Source organism: Nerophis ophidion, linkage group LG19, assembly GCF_033978795.1.
Source record: "Nerophis ophidion isolate RoL-2023_Sa linkage group LG19, RoL_Noph_v1.0, whole genome shotgun sequence".
NCBI lineage: Eukaryota > Metazoa > Chordata > Actinopteri > Syngnathiformes > Syngnathidae > Nerophis > Nerophis ophidion.
The window spans coordinates 40,647,249-40,662,481 of record NC_084629.1 but is presented as its reverse complement, the minus strand read 5'-3'; the positions used below and the strand labels follow the sequence as shown (position 1 = coordinate 40,662,481).

The following is a 15,233-nucleotide window of genomic DNA, read 5'->3' as shown; positions in this document are numbered from 1 at the left end:
TCTTCACAATAAAAGCCCTGCTTCATGCTGCCTGCGCTAACTAAATACAGAGTCTCGGAAAACTGGCGTGCACAAGCGATCCCTCACAAAGCTGGCGTGCACATCACTTGTGCACGCCAGCTTTCCGAGACTCTTATTTTGTTAGCGCAGGCAGCATGAAGCAGGGCTTTTATTGTGAAGATAGGAAATGTGCAGTCGGCCTTTAGAGTTTTGACGGAAGGGACGGCGCGAGAGTCTGTTGAAATAAAAAGTGTTTCTCGCCTTCCTCTCTGTCATTTTTTCATAATAATGAACTGGCAGCAGCGAGCGTCATCTCACAAGACCCTTGGGTGCCGTGAATGTCAATCAAGAAAGCTACGGAATTTGCCGCCAATGTTTTTCTTGTAAAAAGTATGGAAGCTGGATGAATTAGATGCCAAAAACCAACCACTTTCATGTGGTATTGTACAGAAAGGACAACTTTTTTTTCTCCTCCATTTGAAAATGTGGGCGTTATCATCATTACTGTCTGATTCCAATCAATGCAAGTCATCAGAATCAGGTAATACACCAACTTATATTCTTGTCTTTGTGAAAGAAAGACATCTATATGTGTTACACATGCTTGTATTATCATTAAACACATTTAACTTGTTTACAAAAATGTCTCTTTCATAAATAAATAAATATAAATGATATATATAAATGAGGTAGATCCCCTCGAGTTGGTCAATTGAAAAGTAGCTCGCCTGCAGAAAAAGTGTGGGCACCCCTGCGCTAGCTCATTCATGAAATCCTGGTTGGAGGGAGTGAAAACATTTGGCGTGACAAGCAACCCAGCCATGAGTTGGCCAATAAAATGCCACAGAGAACCTTGTAAGACCTGCCTAAAAATGTCGGGGCTCACACGCTAGCATTAGCTTGTAGCCGGAGATAGACTTTGCTTTCCAAAATAAAATAGAATAAAATGAACATACATATTTTTGAGTCCAACCGTCCAAGAGCAGACATACAATCTACATTTCAGAGGACGACTGGTGGATCTCCACAAGGGCGGCGCCCCGTAAAAAAAAGGTAGGAAAGGTACAAATATGGGATCTGGGGAGAAAAAACAGCAACTCCCAAACTAAACTCTTATGGGGGTGCTCAGTGTGAGACCAGTAACAACAAAACCTCGAGCAACTAGAAGCGCATAAGGACACGTTACAGCACACAAAAACTCAACAGTAGGAAAGGGGAGAATCCGGTCCATAGGGCAGTGCTCCTTAAGCCACGATACTGTGATGAGTGGGGGTATGTGTGCGTATGTGTTTGGTAGTCCATGACTAGTCCATGACTGGCAACACTAAATGGTCCCTAGTGTGTGAATGTGAGTGTGAAAGTTGTCTGTCTATCTGTGTTGGCCCTGCGATAAGGTGGCGACTTGTCCAGGGTGTACCCCGCCTTCCGCCCGATTGTAGCTGAGATAGGCGCCAGCGCCCCCCGCGACCCCAAAAGGGAATAAGCGGTAGAAAATGGATGGATGGATGGACTGTAATCGCTCCGTTTGGCGTGACTGAACAGAGTCAACATCCCCGGTGTCTTAGAATAAAAGCCTGTCTTTCAATGTGATGATCTCACAGGAGCGTTTACAGCAAGACTTTGCCACAGAGGGCGCCGAATCGTAGATAAGGATTGCTCTCAAATTGATCATATTTTGGCCTTGCGGAGCGGAAAGCTTCCCCGAGATGTTATCCAATTTGCGATTCAATGCAGACATGACATCCACTGTTGGGAATAAAAGCTTTCTGGATTGAGGCTGAGGCGTCGTATATGCGTGATGTTTTGAAGTGGGCGTGACCCTCCAGTAGCGTTGCTTTCTGTCTTATGACTCACCAAAGTTGTTCCTTTTTATCTAAAAAGTCGTGTTATGGCATCAAAATATGCTTCTCTGACCCTCTATTGATGACTTAGGTGTTATATGTGTTACGGTTTCAAAAAAATTGAATCCAATTGCAGATCAGTAAAAAGTATTTTCAATAACAAAAAATCACTGGAGAAAATAATCTAAGAGTAACAAAAGTCAGCTCCAGGAAGACGGTGTCAAAAAGTCTGTTCAGCATCTGAGGAAATACAAAAACAGGGTTAAAAAAAAAGGTCAGAATGATAGTGTTCAGGTTAGAATGAACCACAGGCAACGAACGAACTGGCACTGGCTGGGTGGAGATCCAGGGTTTAAGTCAGGTCGTTGATTAGGTGCAGGTGGGCTTGGATGGCTGGCAGCACACCTGCACCTGACGACCAGGGAGAGACTTGCAGACAAGAGGGAAAAAAAGGCAGGAGAACTGCCCTCATGACAATATGCTGATAGCCACACTACTTGACTTGATTTATTGGTCTTTAAAGACAGATAGATAGATAGATAGATAGATAGATAGATGGTACTTTATTGATTCCTTCAGGAGAGTTCCCTCAGGAAAAGGAAAAAGCCCCTCAGCCTCAATCCAGAATGCTTTTATTCCCAACAGTGGATGTCATGTCTGAATTGAATCGCAAATCGGATAACATCTCGGGGAAGCTTTCCGCTCCGCAAGGCCAAAATATGATCAATTTGAGAGCAATCCTTATCTGCGATTCGGCGCCCTCTGTGGCAAAGTCATGCTGTAAACGCTCCTGTGAGATCATCACAGTGAAAGACAGGCTTTTATTCAAGGACACCGGGGATGTTGACTCTGTTCAGTCACGCCAAACGGAGCGATTACAGTCCATCCATCCATCCATTTTCTACCGCTTATTCCCTTTTGGGGTGGCGGGGGGCGCTGGCGCCTATCTCAGCTACAATCGGGCGGAAGGCGGGGTACACCCTGGACAAGTCGCCACCTTATCGCAGGGCCAACACAGATAGACAGACAACTTTCACACTCACATTCACACACTAGGGCCCATTTAGTGTTGCCAGTCATGGACTAGTCATGGACTACTAAACACATACCCCCACTCATCACAGTATCGTGGCTTAAGGAGCACTGCCCTATGGACCGGATTCTCCCCTTTCCTCCTGTTGAGTTTTTGTGTGCTGTAACGTGTCCTTATGCGTTCCTAGTTGCTCGAGGTTTTGTTGTTACTGGTCTCACACTGAGCACCCCCGTAAGAGTTTAGTTTGGGAGTTGCTTTTTTTCTCCCCAGGTCCCATATTTGTACCTTTCCTACCTTTTTTTTACGGGGCGCCGCCCTTGTGGAGATCCACCAGTCGTCCTCTGAAATGTAGATTGTATGTCTGCTCTTGGACGGTTGGACTCAAAAATAGGTATGTTCATTTTATTCTATTTTATTTTGGAAAGCAAAGTCTATCTCCGGCTACAAGCTAATGCTAGCGTGTGAGCCCCGACGTTTTTAGGCAGGTCTTACAAGGTTCTCTGTGGCATTTGATTGGCCAACTCTGCAGAGTGATTGACAGCAGAGATCACGACACCGCGGTTGTATTTTGAGCAATCAAGAGTCCAAGCCCGATGGTTCTCCTCTAACCCTGGAGGTCCTTACAATGTCACTCCTTAAAATTCCCCGCACTCCCTTTCTTTGTGCAAGTGTAGCACTTATTCTCTGCATGTGACTCCCTCGCCCGCACGTACTGGAACCAACTAATTAGCTAGTGATTGATTACCGGACTCTCTGTTCTCTGGCAATTATTCAGTCCTTGATTCTAGACCATCAGGTTTGATGCTCAACTTATGGACACTTGTGTGTGGTAATTGTTTTTTCCAAATGAAAAGGCGCCAGGGGCATTTAATGACTTTATAACGGGGGGGGGAGGGTGTCTATTTGGTGAAAGTCAGTTCCTAAAACAATATTATACAATACATATGTAATGACTACTTTTGTTGTTGTTGCATGGACTCAATCCCTCTGGTTCTACCGGGAAAATCCTACTCAACCGAGTCTTTGCACTTCATCCCTTGGTGAGCACTCCAGCAGCACCGAGAGCAGACTCAGGCAAACTACCTCAGGGTAACGTTGCAATTTCCAATGCCATCAAAGAATTGGACTCAAAAAAAAAAACGCCCTAACGTGAGTATCAATCAATCAATGTTTATTTATATAGCCCCAAATCACAAATGTCTCAAAGGACTGCACAAATCATTACGACTACGACATCCTCGGAAGAACCCACAAAAGGGCAAGGAAAACTCACACCCAGTGGGCAGGGAGAATTCACATTCAGTGGGACGCCAGTGACAATGCTGACTATGAGAAACCTTGGAGAGGACCTCAGATGTGGGCAACCCCCCCCCCTCTAGAGGACCGAAAGCAATGGATGTGGAGCGGGTCTAACATGATACTGTGAAAGTTCAATCCATAGTGGCTCCAACACAGTTCAAGTGGACCCAAGAGACAGCAGCGAGAGTCCCGTCCACAGGAAACCATCCCAAGCGGAGGCGGATCAGCAGCGTAGAGATGTCGCCAGCCGATACAGGCGAGCGGTCCATCCTGGGTCTCGACTCTGGACAGCCAGTACTTCATCCATGGTCATCGGACCGGACCCCCTCCACAAGGGAGGGGGGGGGACATAGGAGAAAGAAAAGAAGCGGCAGATCAACAGGTCTAAAAAGGAGGTCTATTTAAAGGCTAGAGTATACAGATGAGTTTTAAGGTGAGACTTAAATGCTTCTACTGAGGTGGCATCTCGAACTGTTACCGGGAGGGCATTCCAGAGTACTGGAGCCCGAACGGAAGTACAGTAAGGCTCCACTTGATTGATGCTAATATGCATTGGGTTTGCTACTGACATGCTAATAATTAGCATTAGCGATTTTACACAGCCATTAGAGTTTGAATTCTGCCTGGTGACACAAGAGTCAAGTATCGCAGCCTTAAGTTCCTGCAACCTTGAGTCTTTGCGGTCCATTTCAGCTGTGACGAACAATACATGAAGAATAAATGTCAGAGTTTCACCATAAAAACATCAGATTTAGCGTTAGCGTTAGCCTTGAATTCTGTGGAGTTGAGTAACTACACCAAATCTCTGACTACTTTTACAGCATGTAACAAATAGTCAATATTGGACGGAATTCACTTTTGTTGTACTTGTCCTTTTACTTCTCACACTATTGAAATGAAGTTTGGAAATAATAACAAACTGCGTTAAACAAACAAGTTGTCCTCGGCGGACTAAACAAAGTTTTAGGATCGCCCAAAACTGTGTTGAACTAATCAGCAACGGGCAGCTCTAAAATTCCTGGAACTTTCCACAAGGGCCACCTTGCTACTAGGAACTCAAAATAGTTCCTGAAGAACTAAATCTTAATTTTTGGCGGATCACAAGGGGAACTTTATTTATTCAAGAAAGTTGTGTAGCGACTAACTACATGCTGCACCAACTGCAACTGTGGCAAATGCACGTGGTCAGCATATAATATATCATACAATAATACAATAATAAATACAAACCCCGTTTCCATATGAGTTGGGAAATTGTGTTAGATGTAAATATAAACAGAATACAATGATTTGCAAATCCTTTTCAACCCATATTCAGTTGAATATGCTACAAAGACAACATATTTGATGTTCAAACTCATAAACATTTATTTTTTATTGCAAATAATCATTAACTTTAGAATTTGATGCCAGCAACACGTGACAAAGAAGTTGGCAATCAATACTGATAAAGTTGAGGAATGCTCATCAAACACTTATTTGGAACATCCCACAGGTGTGCAGGCTAATTGGGAACAGGTGGGTGCCATGATTGGGTATAAAAGCAGCTTCCATGAAATGCTAATTAATTCACAAACAAGGATGGGGTGAGGGTCATCAATTTGTAAGCAAATTGTGGAACAGTTTTAGAACAACATTTCTCAACGAGCTATTGCAAGGAATTTAGGGATTTTACCATCTACGCTCCGTAAAATCATCAAAAGGTTCAGAGGATCTGGAGAAATCACTGCACGTAAGCGATGATATTACGGACCTTTGATCCCTCAGGCGGTACTGCATCAAAAACCGACATCAGTGTGTAAATGATATCACCACATGGGCTCAGGAACACTTCATAAAACCACTGTCAGTAACTACAGTTGGTCGCTACATCTGTAAGTGAAAGTTAAAACTCTACTATGCAAAGCCAAACCCATTTATCAACAACACCCAGAAACACCGCCGGCTTTGCTGGGCCTGAGATCATCTAAGATGGACTGATGCAAAGTGGAAAAGTGTTCTGACGAGTCCACATTTCAAATTATATTTGGAAACTGTGCACGTGGTGTCCTCCGGAACAAAGAGGAAAATAACCATCCGGATTGTTATAGGCGCAAAGTTGAAAAGCCAGCATGTGTGATGGTATGGGGGTGCATTAGTGCCCAAGGCATGGGTAACTTACACATCTGTGAAGGCACCATTAATGCTGAATGGTCCATACAGGTTTTGGAGCAACATATGTTGTCATCCAGGCAACATTATCATGGACGCCCCTGCTTATTTCAGCAAGACAATGCCAAGCCACGTGTTACAACAGCGTGGCTTCGTAGTAAAAGAGTGCGGGTACTTTCCTGGCCCGCCTGCAGTCCAGACCTGTCTCCCATGGAAAATGTGTGAAGCGTAAAATAGGACAGCAGAGACCCCGGACTGTTGAAGGACTGAAGCTCTACATAAAACAAGAATGGGAAAGAATTCCACTTTCAAAGCTTCAACAATTACTTTCCTCAGTTCCCAAACGTTTATTGAGTGTTGTTAAAAGAAAAGGTGATGTAACACAGTGGTGAACATGCCCTTTCCCAACTACTTTGGCACGTGTTGCAACCATGAAATTCTAAGTTAATGATTATTTGCCAAAAAAATTAAGTTCATGAGTTTGAACATCAAATATGTTGTCTTTGTAGCATATTCAACTGAATATGGGTTGAAAAGGATTTGCAAATCATTGCATTCCGTTTATATTTACATCGAACACAATTTCCCAACTCAGATGGAAACGGGGTTTGTATTAAGCGAGGTCCTTGCTGTTGGGGGAGGAAGGCATCCTTGAGGGATGCCTATTTGAAAAGAATATATGTCCTTTGTCCTGCTTCTATTGCTGGCAGACATGACAGGATATCCATCGCAGGCAGAAGACAAATGGCCTTCTCAACGACTACTCACATCTCCCATCTCATATTTTCTTCTTCATGTTGCAGCGCTTCCTCACTTTTGTCACCAGGGCGACTACACACTGGGACTTAATAACAGGCTTCTTGGCCGGAGATAATCCATCCTGAAAGGACAAAGTGACAAACCTTGGCATTTGAGGGCAGGACTGTCATCCCCGGGGGGGACGAGGGGGCCGGGTCAAGCAGCCAGATACATCTCAATGAGGGGGTGTGTGTGTATGTGTGTGTGTGTGTGTGTGTGTGTGTGTGTGAGGGCCGTACTGTTCAAAAGGAGACGTTCAAAAGAGATGTGTTTGACAGAAGATAGTTTGCAAATGTGGTGGTGAGATGTTTCAAACAACAGTTCTTGTTGTCTTTTATGTTGTGTTGGGAACTGAGCCGAGTCAAAGTGAAACACAACTAATCACATTTTATGCCAACGCAGACACAAACTCAGCAGGCAGCGCAAGAATGTGGTGCTGAGATGAAGAGTAGAAGAGAAATAAAGAGTAGAAGAATAGAAATAAAGAGTAGAAGAGGAATAAGTGGTAGAGTAGAGAAATAAAGAGTAGAAGAATATAAATAAAAAGAGGAATACAAATAAAGAGTAGAATAATAGAAATAGACTAGAATAATAAAAATAAAGAACAGAAGAATAGAAATAGAGTAGAAGAGTTGAAATAAAGAGTAGAATAGAAATAGAGTAGAAGAATAGAAATAAAGAGTTGAAGAGTAGAGAAAAAAGAGGTGAAGAATATAAATGAAGAGTGGAAATAAAGAGTAGAAGAATAGAAATAAAGAGTAGAAGAGTAGAGAAATAAAGAGTAGAAGAATATAAATAAAGAGTAGAAGAGAAATAAGGAGTAGTAGAGTAGAATAGAAATAAAGAGAGGAATACAAATAGAGTAGAATAATAGAAATATACTATAATAATAAAAATAAAGAACAGAAGAATAGAAATAAAGAGTAGAAGAGTAGAAATAAAGAGTAGAATAATAGAAATAAAGAGTAGAAGAGTAGAGATAAAGAGTACAATAATAGAAATAAAGAGTAGAAGAATAGAAATAAACAGTTGAAGAGGGAAAAAAAGAGGTGAAGAATAGAAATAAAGAGTAGAAGAGTGGAAATAAAGAGTAGAAGAATAGAAATAAAGAGTAGAAGAATAGAAAGAAAGAGTAGAAGAGTGGAAATAAAGAGTAGAATAGTAGAAATAAAAAGTAGAGGGCAATAAATAGAGTAGACTAATTTAAATTAAGAGTCAAAGAATAGAAACAAAGAGTAGAAGATTAGAGAAATAAAGAGTAGAAGAATAGAAATAAAGAGTAGAAGAGAAATAAGGAGTACTAGAGTAGAGAAATAAAGAGTAGAAGAATAGAAATAAAGAGAGGAATACAAATAAAGAGTAAAATAATGGAAATAGACTAGAATAATAAAAATAAAGAACAGAATAACAGAAATAAAGAGTAGAATAGAAATAAAAGATTTGAAGAGTAGAGAAAAAAGAGGTGAAGAATAGAAATAAAGAGTAGAAGAATAGAAATAAAGAGTAGAAGAGAAATAAGGAGTACTAGAGTAGAGAAATAAAGAGTAGAAGAATAGAAATAAAGAGAGGAATACAAATAAAGAGTAAAATAATGGAAATAGACTAGAATAATAAAAATAAAGAACAGAATAACAGAAATAAAGAGTAGAAGAATAGAAATAAAAGATTTGAAGAGTAGAGAAAAAAGAGGTGAAGAATAGAAATAAAGAGTAGAAGAATAGAAATAAAGAGTAGAAGAGTGAAAATAAAGAGTAGAATAGTAGAAATAAAAAGTAGAGGACTAGAAATAAAGAGTAAAAGAATATAAATTAAGAGTCGAATAATAGAAATAAAGAGTATAAGAGTAGAGAAATAAAGAGTAGAAGAGTATAAATAGGGTAGAAGAATATAAATATAGAGTAGAAGAATATAAATACAGGAGAAGAATAGAAATGAAAAGTAAAGGAATTGAAATTCAGAGAAGAATAGAAATGAAAGATGGTTCAACCATTTTTAACAACGAGTCCAACTCCAGGCTCTCTTTCCTTGCCAGAAGAAGGTCAAGTCTTTCTCCTTGAGGGTTCCCAAGTCGGCTAAGAGGGTCTCTAACAATGCAGTTATGTCTACATGGAGTCTCAGTAGCTCTTTGTTAATGACAACTGTTTGTTTTCTACCATCACTGATGTCTTGGACATCGTTTGTGTGTCAGGGTGTCATAGTCCGGACATTCCAGCCTCCCAGTATGAGGACAGGGTGCCTGTTTTTCATACTTTGTTTCTTGCCTGGTGCAGGTCTTGCAGTCTGCTTATAGTATTTTTCTACTCCCCGTGCACCCGATGAGGAAGGCAGACTGTGGCGGGACAGCACCGAGTTGGGTGGGGGCTGCCCAGCTCAAGGCGGGCGGTAGCTGTCCAATGAAATTCAAGGATCTAGCCCACTATTGGAAGCAACCCCTGGAGCTATGCTCTATGCCAGGGGTGCCCATTACATGGATGGCGAGCTACCAGTCGACCGCGGGGGGTGTGTCAGTCCATCTCCAGCCAGGCTTTTAAAAAAAAATAGACCTAAAAATGAGTGATCATCAATCTTCACCAAGACGTCACTTAAATGACATTCACGGTACCGGAGGGTCTTGTGAGATGACGCTGGCTGCTGCAAGTTCATTATTATGAAAATATGACCGAGAGGAAGGCGAGAAACACTTTTTATTTCAACAGACTCTCGCGCCGTACCTTCCGTCAAAACTCTAAAGGCCGACTGCACATTTCCTATCTTCACAATAAAAGCCCTGCTTCATGCTGCCTGCGCTAACTAAATACAGAGTCTCGGAAAACTGGCGTGCACAAGCGATCCCTCGGAAAGCTGGTGTGCACATCACTTGTGCACGCCAGCTTTCCAAGACTCTTATTTTGTTAGCGCAGGCAGCATGAAGCAGGGCTTTTATTGTGAAGATAGGAAACGTGCAGTCGGCCTTTAGAGTTTTGACGGAAGGGACGGCGCGAAAGTCTGTTGAAATAAAAAGTGTTTCTCGCCTTCCTCTCTGTCATTTTTTCATAATAATGAACTGGCAGCAGCCAGCGTCATCTCACAAGACCCTCGGGTGCCGTGAATGTCAATCAAGCAAGCTACGGAATTTGCCGCCAATGTTTTTCTTGTAAAGTGTATGGAAGCTGGATGAATTAGATGCCAAAAACCAACCACTTTCATGTGGTATTGTACAGAAAGGACCACTTTTTTTCTCCTCCATTTGAAAATTTGGGCGTTATCCTCATTACTGTCTGATTCCAATCAATGCAAGTCATCAGAATCAGGTAATACACCAACTTATATTCTTGTCTTCGTGAAAGAAAGACATCTATATGTGTTACACATGCTTGTATTATCATTAAACACATTTAACTTGTTTACAAAAATGTCTCTTTCATAAATAAATAAATATAAATGATATATATAAATGAGGTAGATCCCCTCAAGTTGGTCAATTGAAAAGTAGCTCACCTGCAGAAAAAGTGTGGGCACCCCTGCTCTATGCCAATCGAGCATTGTAGCTTATAACCGGTAGACTTTTGCTTCCCGTTGTTGTTTCCACGCTATGACACGAGGCTGGAGTGACCTCTGCAGGGCGCAAGCCAGGGCAGAGTAGTATGGAGGTCAAGTTGTTGCCCACTGATGGATCCAAAGGAGCAGCAAGAGCTGGTACAATTTGGCACCAACTGTGTCTCAGGAGTTGCCACTGTAGCTAGCTTAGGGACTCCGTTTCCGGATTTTTTTCCTCAGGGTTTACTCCCGAAGCCTTACCCTAGAAAGGTATGCCACAAGGCTCGGGGGGTTTTGGATCGGCGTTTACCTTCTCCTTGATGGTTCGCCTTACTATATTTATATACTATATTTACACGGTCTAGCTCCATCCTATCTTGCCGATTGTATTGTACCATATGTCCCGGCAAGAAATCTGCGTTCAAAGGACTCCGGCTTGTTAGTGATTCCCAAAGCCCAAAAAAAGTCTGCGGGCTATAGAGCGTTTTCCGTTCGGGCTCCAGTACTCTGGAATGCCCTCCCGGTAACAGTTCGAGATGCCACCTCAGTAGAAGCATTTAAGTCTCACCTTAAAACTCATTTGTATACTGTAGCCTTTAAATAGACTCCCTTTTTAGACCAGTTGATCTGCTGTTTCTTTTCTTTTTCTCCTATGTCCCACTCTCCCTTGTGGAGGGGGTCCGGTCCGATCCGGTGGCCATGTACTGCTTGCCTGTGTATCGGCTGGGGACATCTCTGCGCTGCTGATCCGCCTCCGCTTGGGATAGTTTCCTGGTGGCTCCGCTGTGAACGGGACTCTCGCTGCTGAGTTGGACCCGCTTTGGACTGGACTCTTGCGACTGTGTTGGATTGGATCCATTGTGGATTGAACTTTCACAGTATCATGTTAGACCCGCTCGACATCCATTGCTTTCCTCCTCTCTAAGGTTCTCATAGTCATTATTGTCACCGACGTCCCACTGGGTCATTATTGTCGCCAATGTCCCACTGGGTGTGAGTTTTCCTTGCCCTTATGTGGGCCTACCGAGGATGTCGTGGTGGTTTGTGCAGCCCTTTGAGACACTAGTGATTTAGGGCTATATAAGTAAACATTGATTGATTGATTGATTACTGGGCTGACAGGTCCCATCTACCCATGTGGCAGGTTGTACTGGCTTACATTTGACCAGTAGCAGGGATAAGACCTGATGTAAGATATGCTTTAGTTCATGCTGATTTGTCTCACGCCGTTAGAATAGTTCTCACGTTGTAATCTGCCTCGATACTCACTAGAACAATGTAAGGAACCACCGTCCCTTGGACGGCTGACAAGAAGACAGTACAACCTGTACCAAGTCTCATACAAGAAGACAATACAACCTTGTGTTACAGGAATGTGTGTTTGCAAAACATAGCCCATTTCACCAAGTCACCCGGCTCATATCTCAGCCGCCCTAGGGGGGGCGTCTGCTTTCAATAAATACCCAGCACTGAAGCATCTCTTCAGAGCATACCAACGGAAACTTGATTGCTGTCTCTTTTTCTTTGGTGATTCTCTCCTAGCTGCAGCTGGTTATCCACTCTATCCTGGGGACTCCTAGTTTACCTTAGGGTGCCTGACCTGAGTCACCTTGCTAGAAAACATTCAGTCGGGCAATCTCAGCCGTCTTAACGTAGATAGACCTGACACTTGACTAGGCCACAAATTCTTTAAAATTCCTACAATGTGAATTCCTGGAGTTTTTTTTCACATTCTGTCTCTCACAGTTGAAGTGTACCTATGATGAAAATTACAGACCTCTGTCATCATTTTAAGTGGGAGAACTTGCACAATCGCTGGCTGACTAAATACTTTTTAGCCTCACTGTGTATATATATATATATATTAGGGGTGGGCAAATTAATGCGTTAATTACGCATTAACTCATCAATCTATTAACGCCGACAATTATTTTATCGCACATTTGCGTATGTTGTTTACATGCTTTTATTTTGTTAACGCCTTTTCTTAACAAGATGGAACATTTGGCAAAAATACCGGACAATTCTGCAAATTTCCTGGCTGGCTTACAGCGTGGTCACTCCGGGATCACTTACGACCGCCAGACAATTCTGGATGTGGATAGATCGGGCCGTTTTGGACTGAATGAGGCGTGCTTGCTAGACCGGCTAGCTAGCATGGGAATACTTTGCCGGCTACATCCAGCGGCCTGTGAAGCAGCGGAGTATATGTGTTGTCTGTCTATTTATGAATAATGCAGACCAGGAGTGTTGGCTGAGTTCTTAACGTTTGCTTTCAGAGCGTGCATATCACTACATACAAGATGCCGTCATGGCGACACAACCTATACCGGGCTACCGCGCATGCTCGTCACTCCTGTTGCATGCTGGGTAGGGTAGTTCTTTTTTTCCCTGGCTCATAACATCACAATATAGTACCATGTATATGCGTTCAGTTTATCAAAGCACCAAGCAAACAATCGGAAAATTCCCATCATATCAATTCCTAGATATGGTCATAATTATTTTAAGTGCACTACGCAGAATAAACACAACATTATTAATATTGCTACTACGGATAATTTGATCAAAAATTCCCTAAAACAGCCCACTACCTATAATATAGGTTTTTTAAACATAAGATCCCTGATAAAAAAAAAATTTCTGCTGTTACCTCAGAAATTGCCTGTTCAGATGTTATGATTGTGGCTCAGAGATTTGTATGTAGATTATATTTATTTTCCATAACAAACAGGATAACTTAAATACCCTGGCAGTGGCAATAAGCTTAAATGTTTGTATTTACATTTTGGAGTTGATTTTCATAAAATATGCTATTTAACTGCTACTGTTTAACAAGGACTGATTTAAATTGTGTTTGCACAACAAATGTTTTGGCGCTTTTGTTCATGTGGCAGAATATTCCAATAAAGGTGCACTACACACTACTTTTGAATTCATTATTGGGCTTTGCGTATACAATGCAGTTAATCGCGATTAATCGGAGAAATAGTGCGATTAACTTCAATTAATATTTTTAATCGTTGCCCAGCCCTAATATATATATATATATATATATATAAATATATATATATATATATATATATATATATATGTATGTATATATATATATATATATATATATATATATATATATATATATATATATATATATATATATATATATGGTTAGGGTTGGGAAATGAATGGATGGATGGATGAATAGTATGTGAGAGTCTGACTTTGACTTTGTTTACTTCCTCTTTAAAGTTTGTATTCAATCACAAATATCAAGCAGCTAAAATACACCAAAACATGACTAAGTGTGGAGAGTATTATTTTGCATTTTCCCATCATGCACTGCAATGGATTTGTTATCCACTAGATGGCAGCAACACATTTGTCAGGCTACTGGAAATGAATGCAATCTTCTTGTGGGTAAAATTCTTGATCAAAGTTATAACATCTAGGGGGCCGAATTGATTGATTCCTGTTTTAATTCCTTTCTTTTTCTGTGCCTGGCAGGTCCAAATTGCTTCGCCGGATCGACAATCATCCCAGCCGGGATTGAGGTGAAGGTGGACGACTGCACCATCTGCCGCTGCCATAACGGCGACTGGTGGAAACCAGCTCAGTGCTTGCGGCGCGAGTGCCTCAACGGCCAGTCGTCATAGACTCAGGCAAGATCCTGACCATGGACACCCTTTTGTCTTAGAGAGAGACTCAGGCAAGACCCTGACCATGGACACCCTTCGTCACAGAGAGAGACTCAGGCAAGACCCTGACCATGGACACCCTTCGTCACAGAGAGAGACTCAGGCAAGACCCTGACCATGGACACCCTATGTATAGAGAGAGACTCAGGCAAGACCCTGACCATGGACACCCTTTGTCATAGAGAGATAATCTGGCAATACCCTGACCATGGACACCCTCTGTATAGAGAGAGACTCAGGCAAGAACATGAATCCCTGGATACCCCTTGCCATAGAGAGAGACTCAGGAAAGAACCTGGCCCTGGATACCCCTTGTCGTAGAGAGAGACTCAGGCAAGAACTTGACCCTGGACACCCTTTGTCATAGAGAGACTCTGGCTAGACCCTGACAATTACACCCTTTGTATAGAGAGGGACTCAGGCAAGACCCTGACCCTGGACACCCTTTGTCATAGAGAGACTCTGGCAAGGCTCTGACCCTGGACACCCTTTGTTATAGAGAGAGACTCAGGCAAGACCCTGACCTTGGACACCCTTCGTCATAGAGAGAGACTCTGGCAAGACCCTGACCATGGACACCCTTTGTATAGAGAGAGACTCAGGCAAGACCCTGACCATGGACACCCTTTGTCATAGAGAGACTCAGGCACGGCCTTTACCCTGGACACCCCTTGTCATAGAGAGAGACTCAGGCGAGACCCTGACCCTGGACACCCCTTGTCATAGAGAGAGACTCTGGCAAGACCCTGACCATGGACACCCTTCGTCATAGAGAGAGACTCAGGCAAGACCCTGACCATGGACACCCTTTGTATAGAGAGAGACTCAGGCAAGACCCTGACCATGGACACCCTTTGTCATAGAGAGACTCTGGCAAGACCCTGACCATGGACACCCTTT

General features: G+C 42.4%; 1 protein-coding gene across 3 annotated transcripts in view; it reads left to right on the top strand.

The window, feature by feature from the left end:
• Positions 1–14,913, top strand: part of vwc2l (von Willebrand factor C domain containing 2 like) — a 93,202-nt gene extending 78,289 nt beyond the window's left edge. For all 3 annotated transcript variants that reach the window (XM_061878875.1, XM_061878876.1, XM_061878877.1), the window contains one exon: positions 14,143–14,913. In XM_061878875.1, the coding sequence (XP_061734859.1) occupies positions 14,143–14,291 (149 nt within the window). In that variant the 3' untranslated portion in view covers positions 14,292–14,913. The remainder of the gene's footprint in view (positions 1–14,142) is intronic.
• Positions 14,914–15,233: the final 320 nt, after the last annotated feature.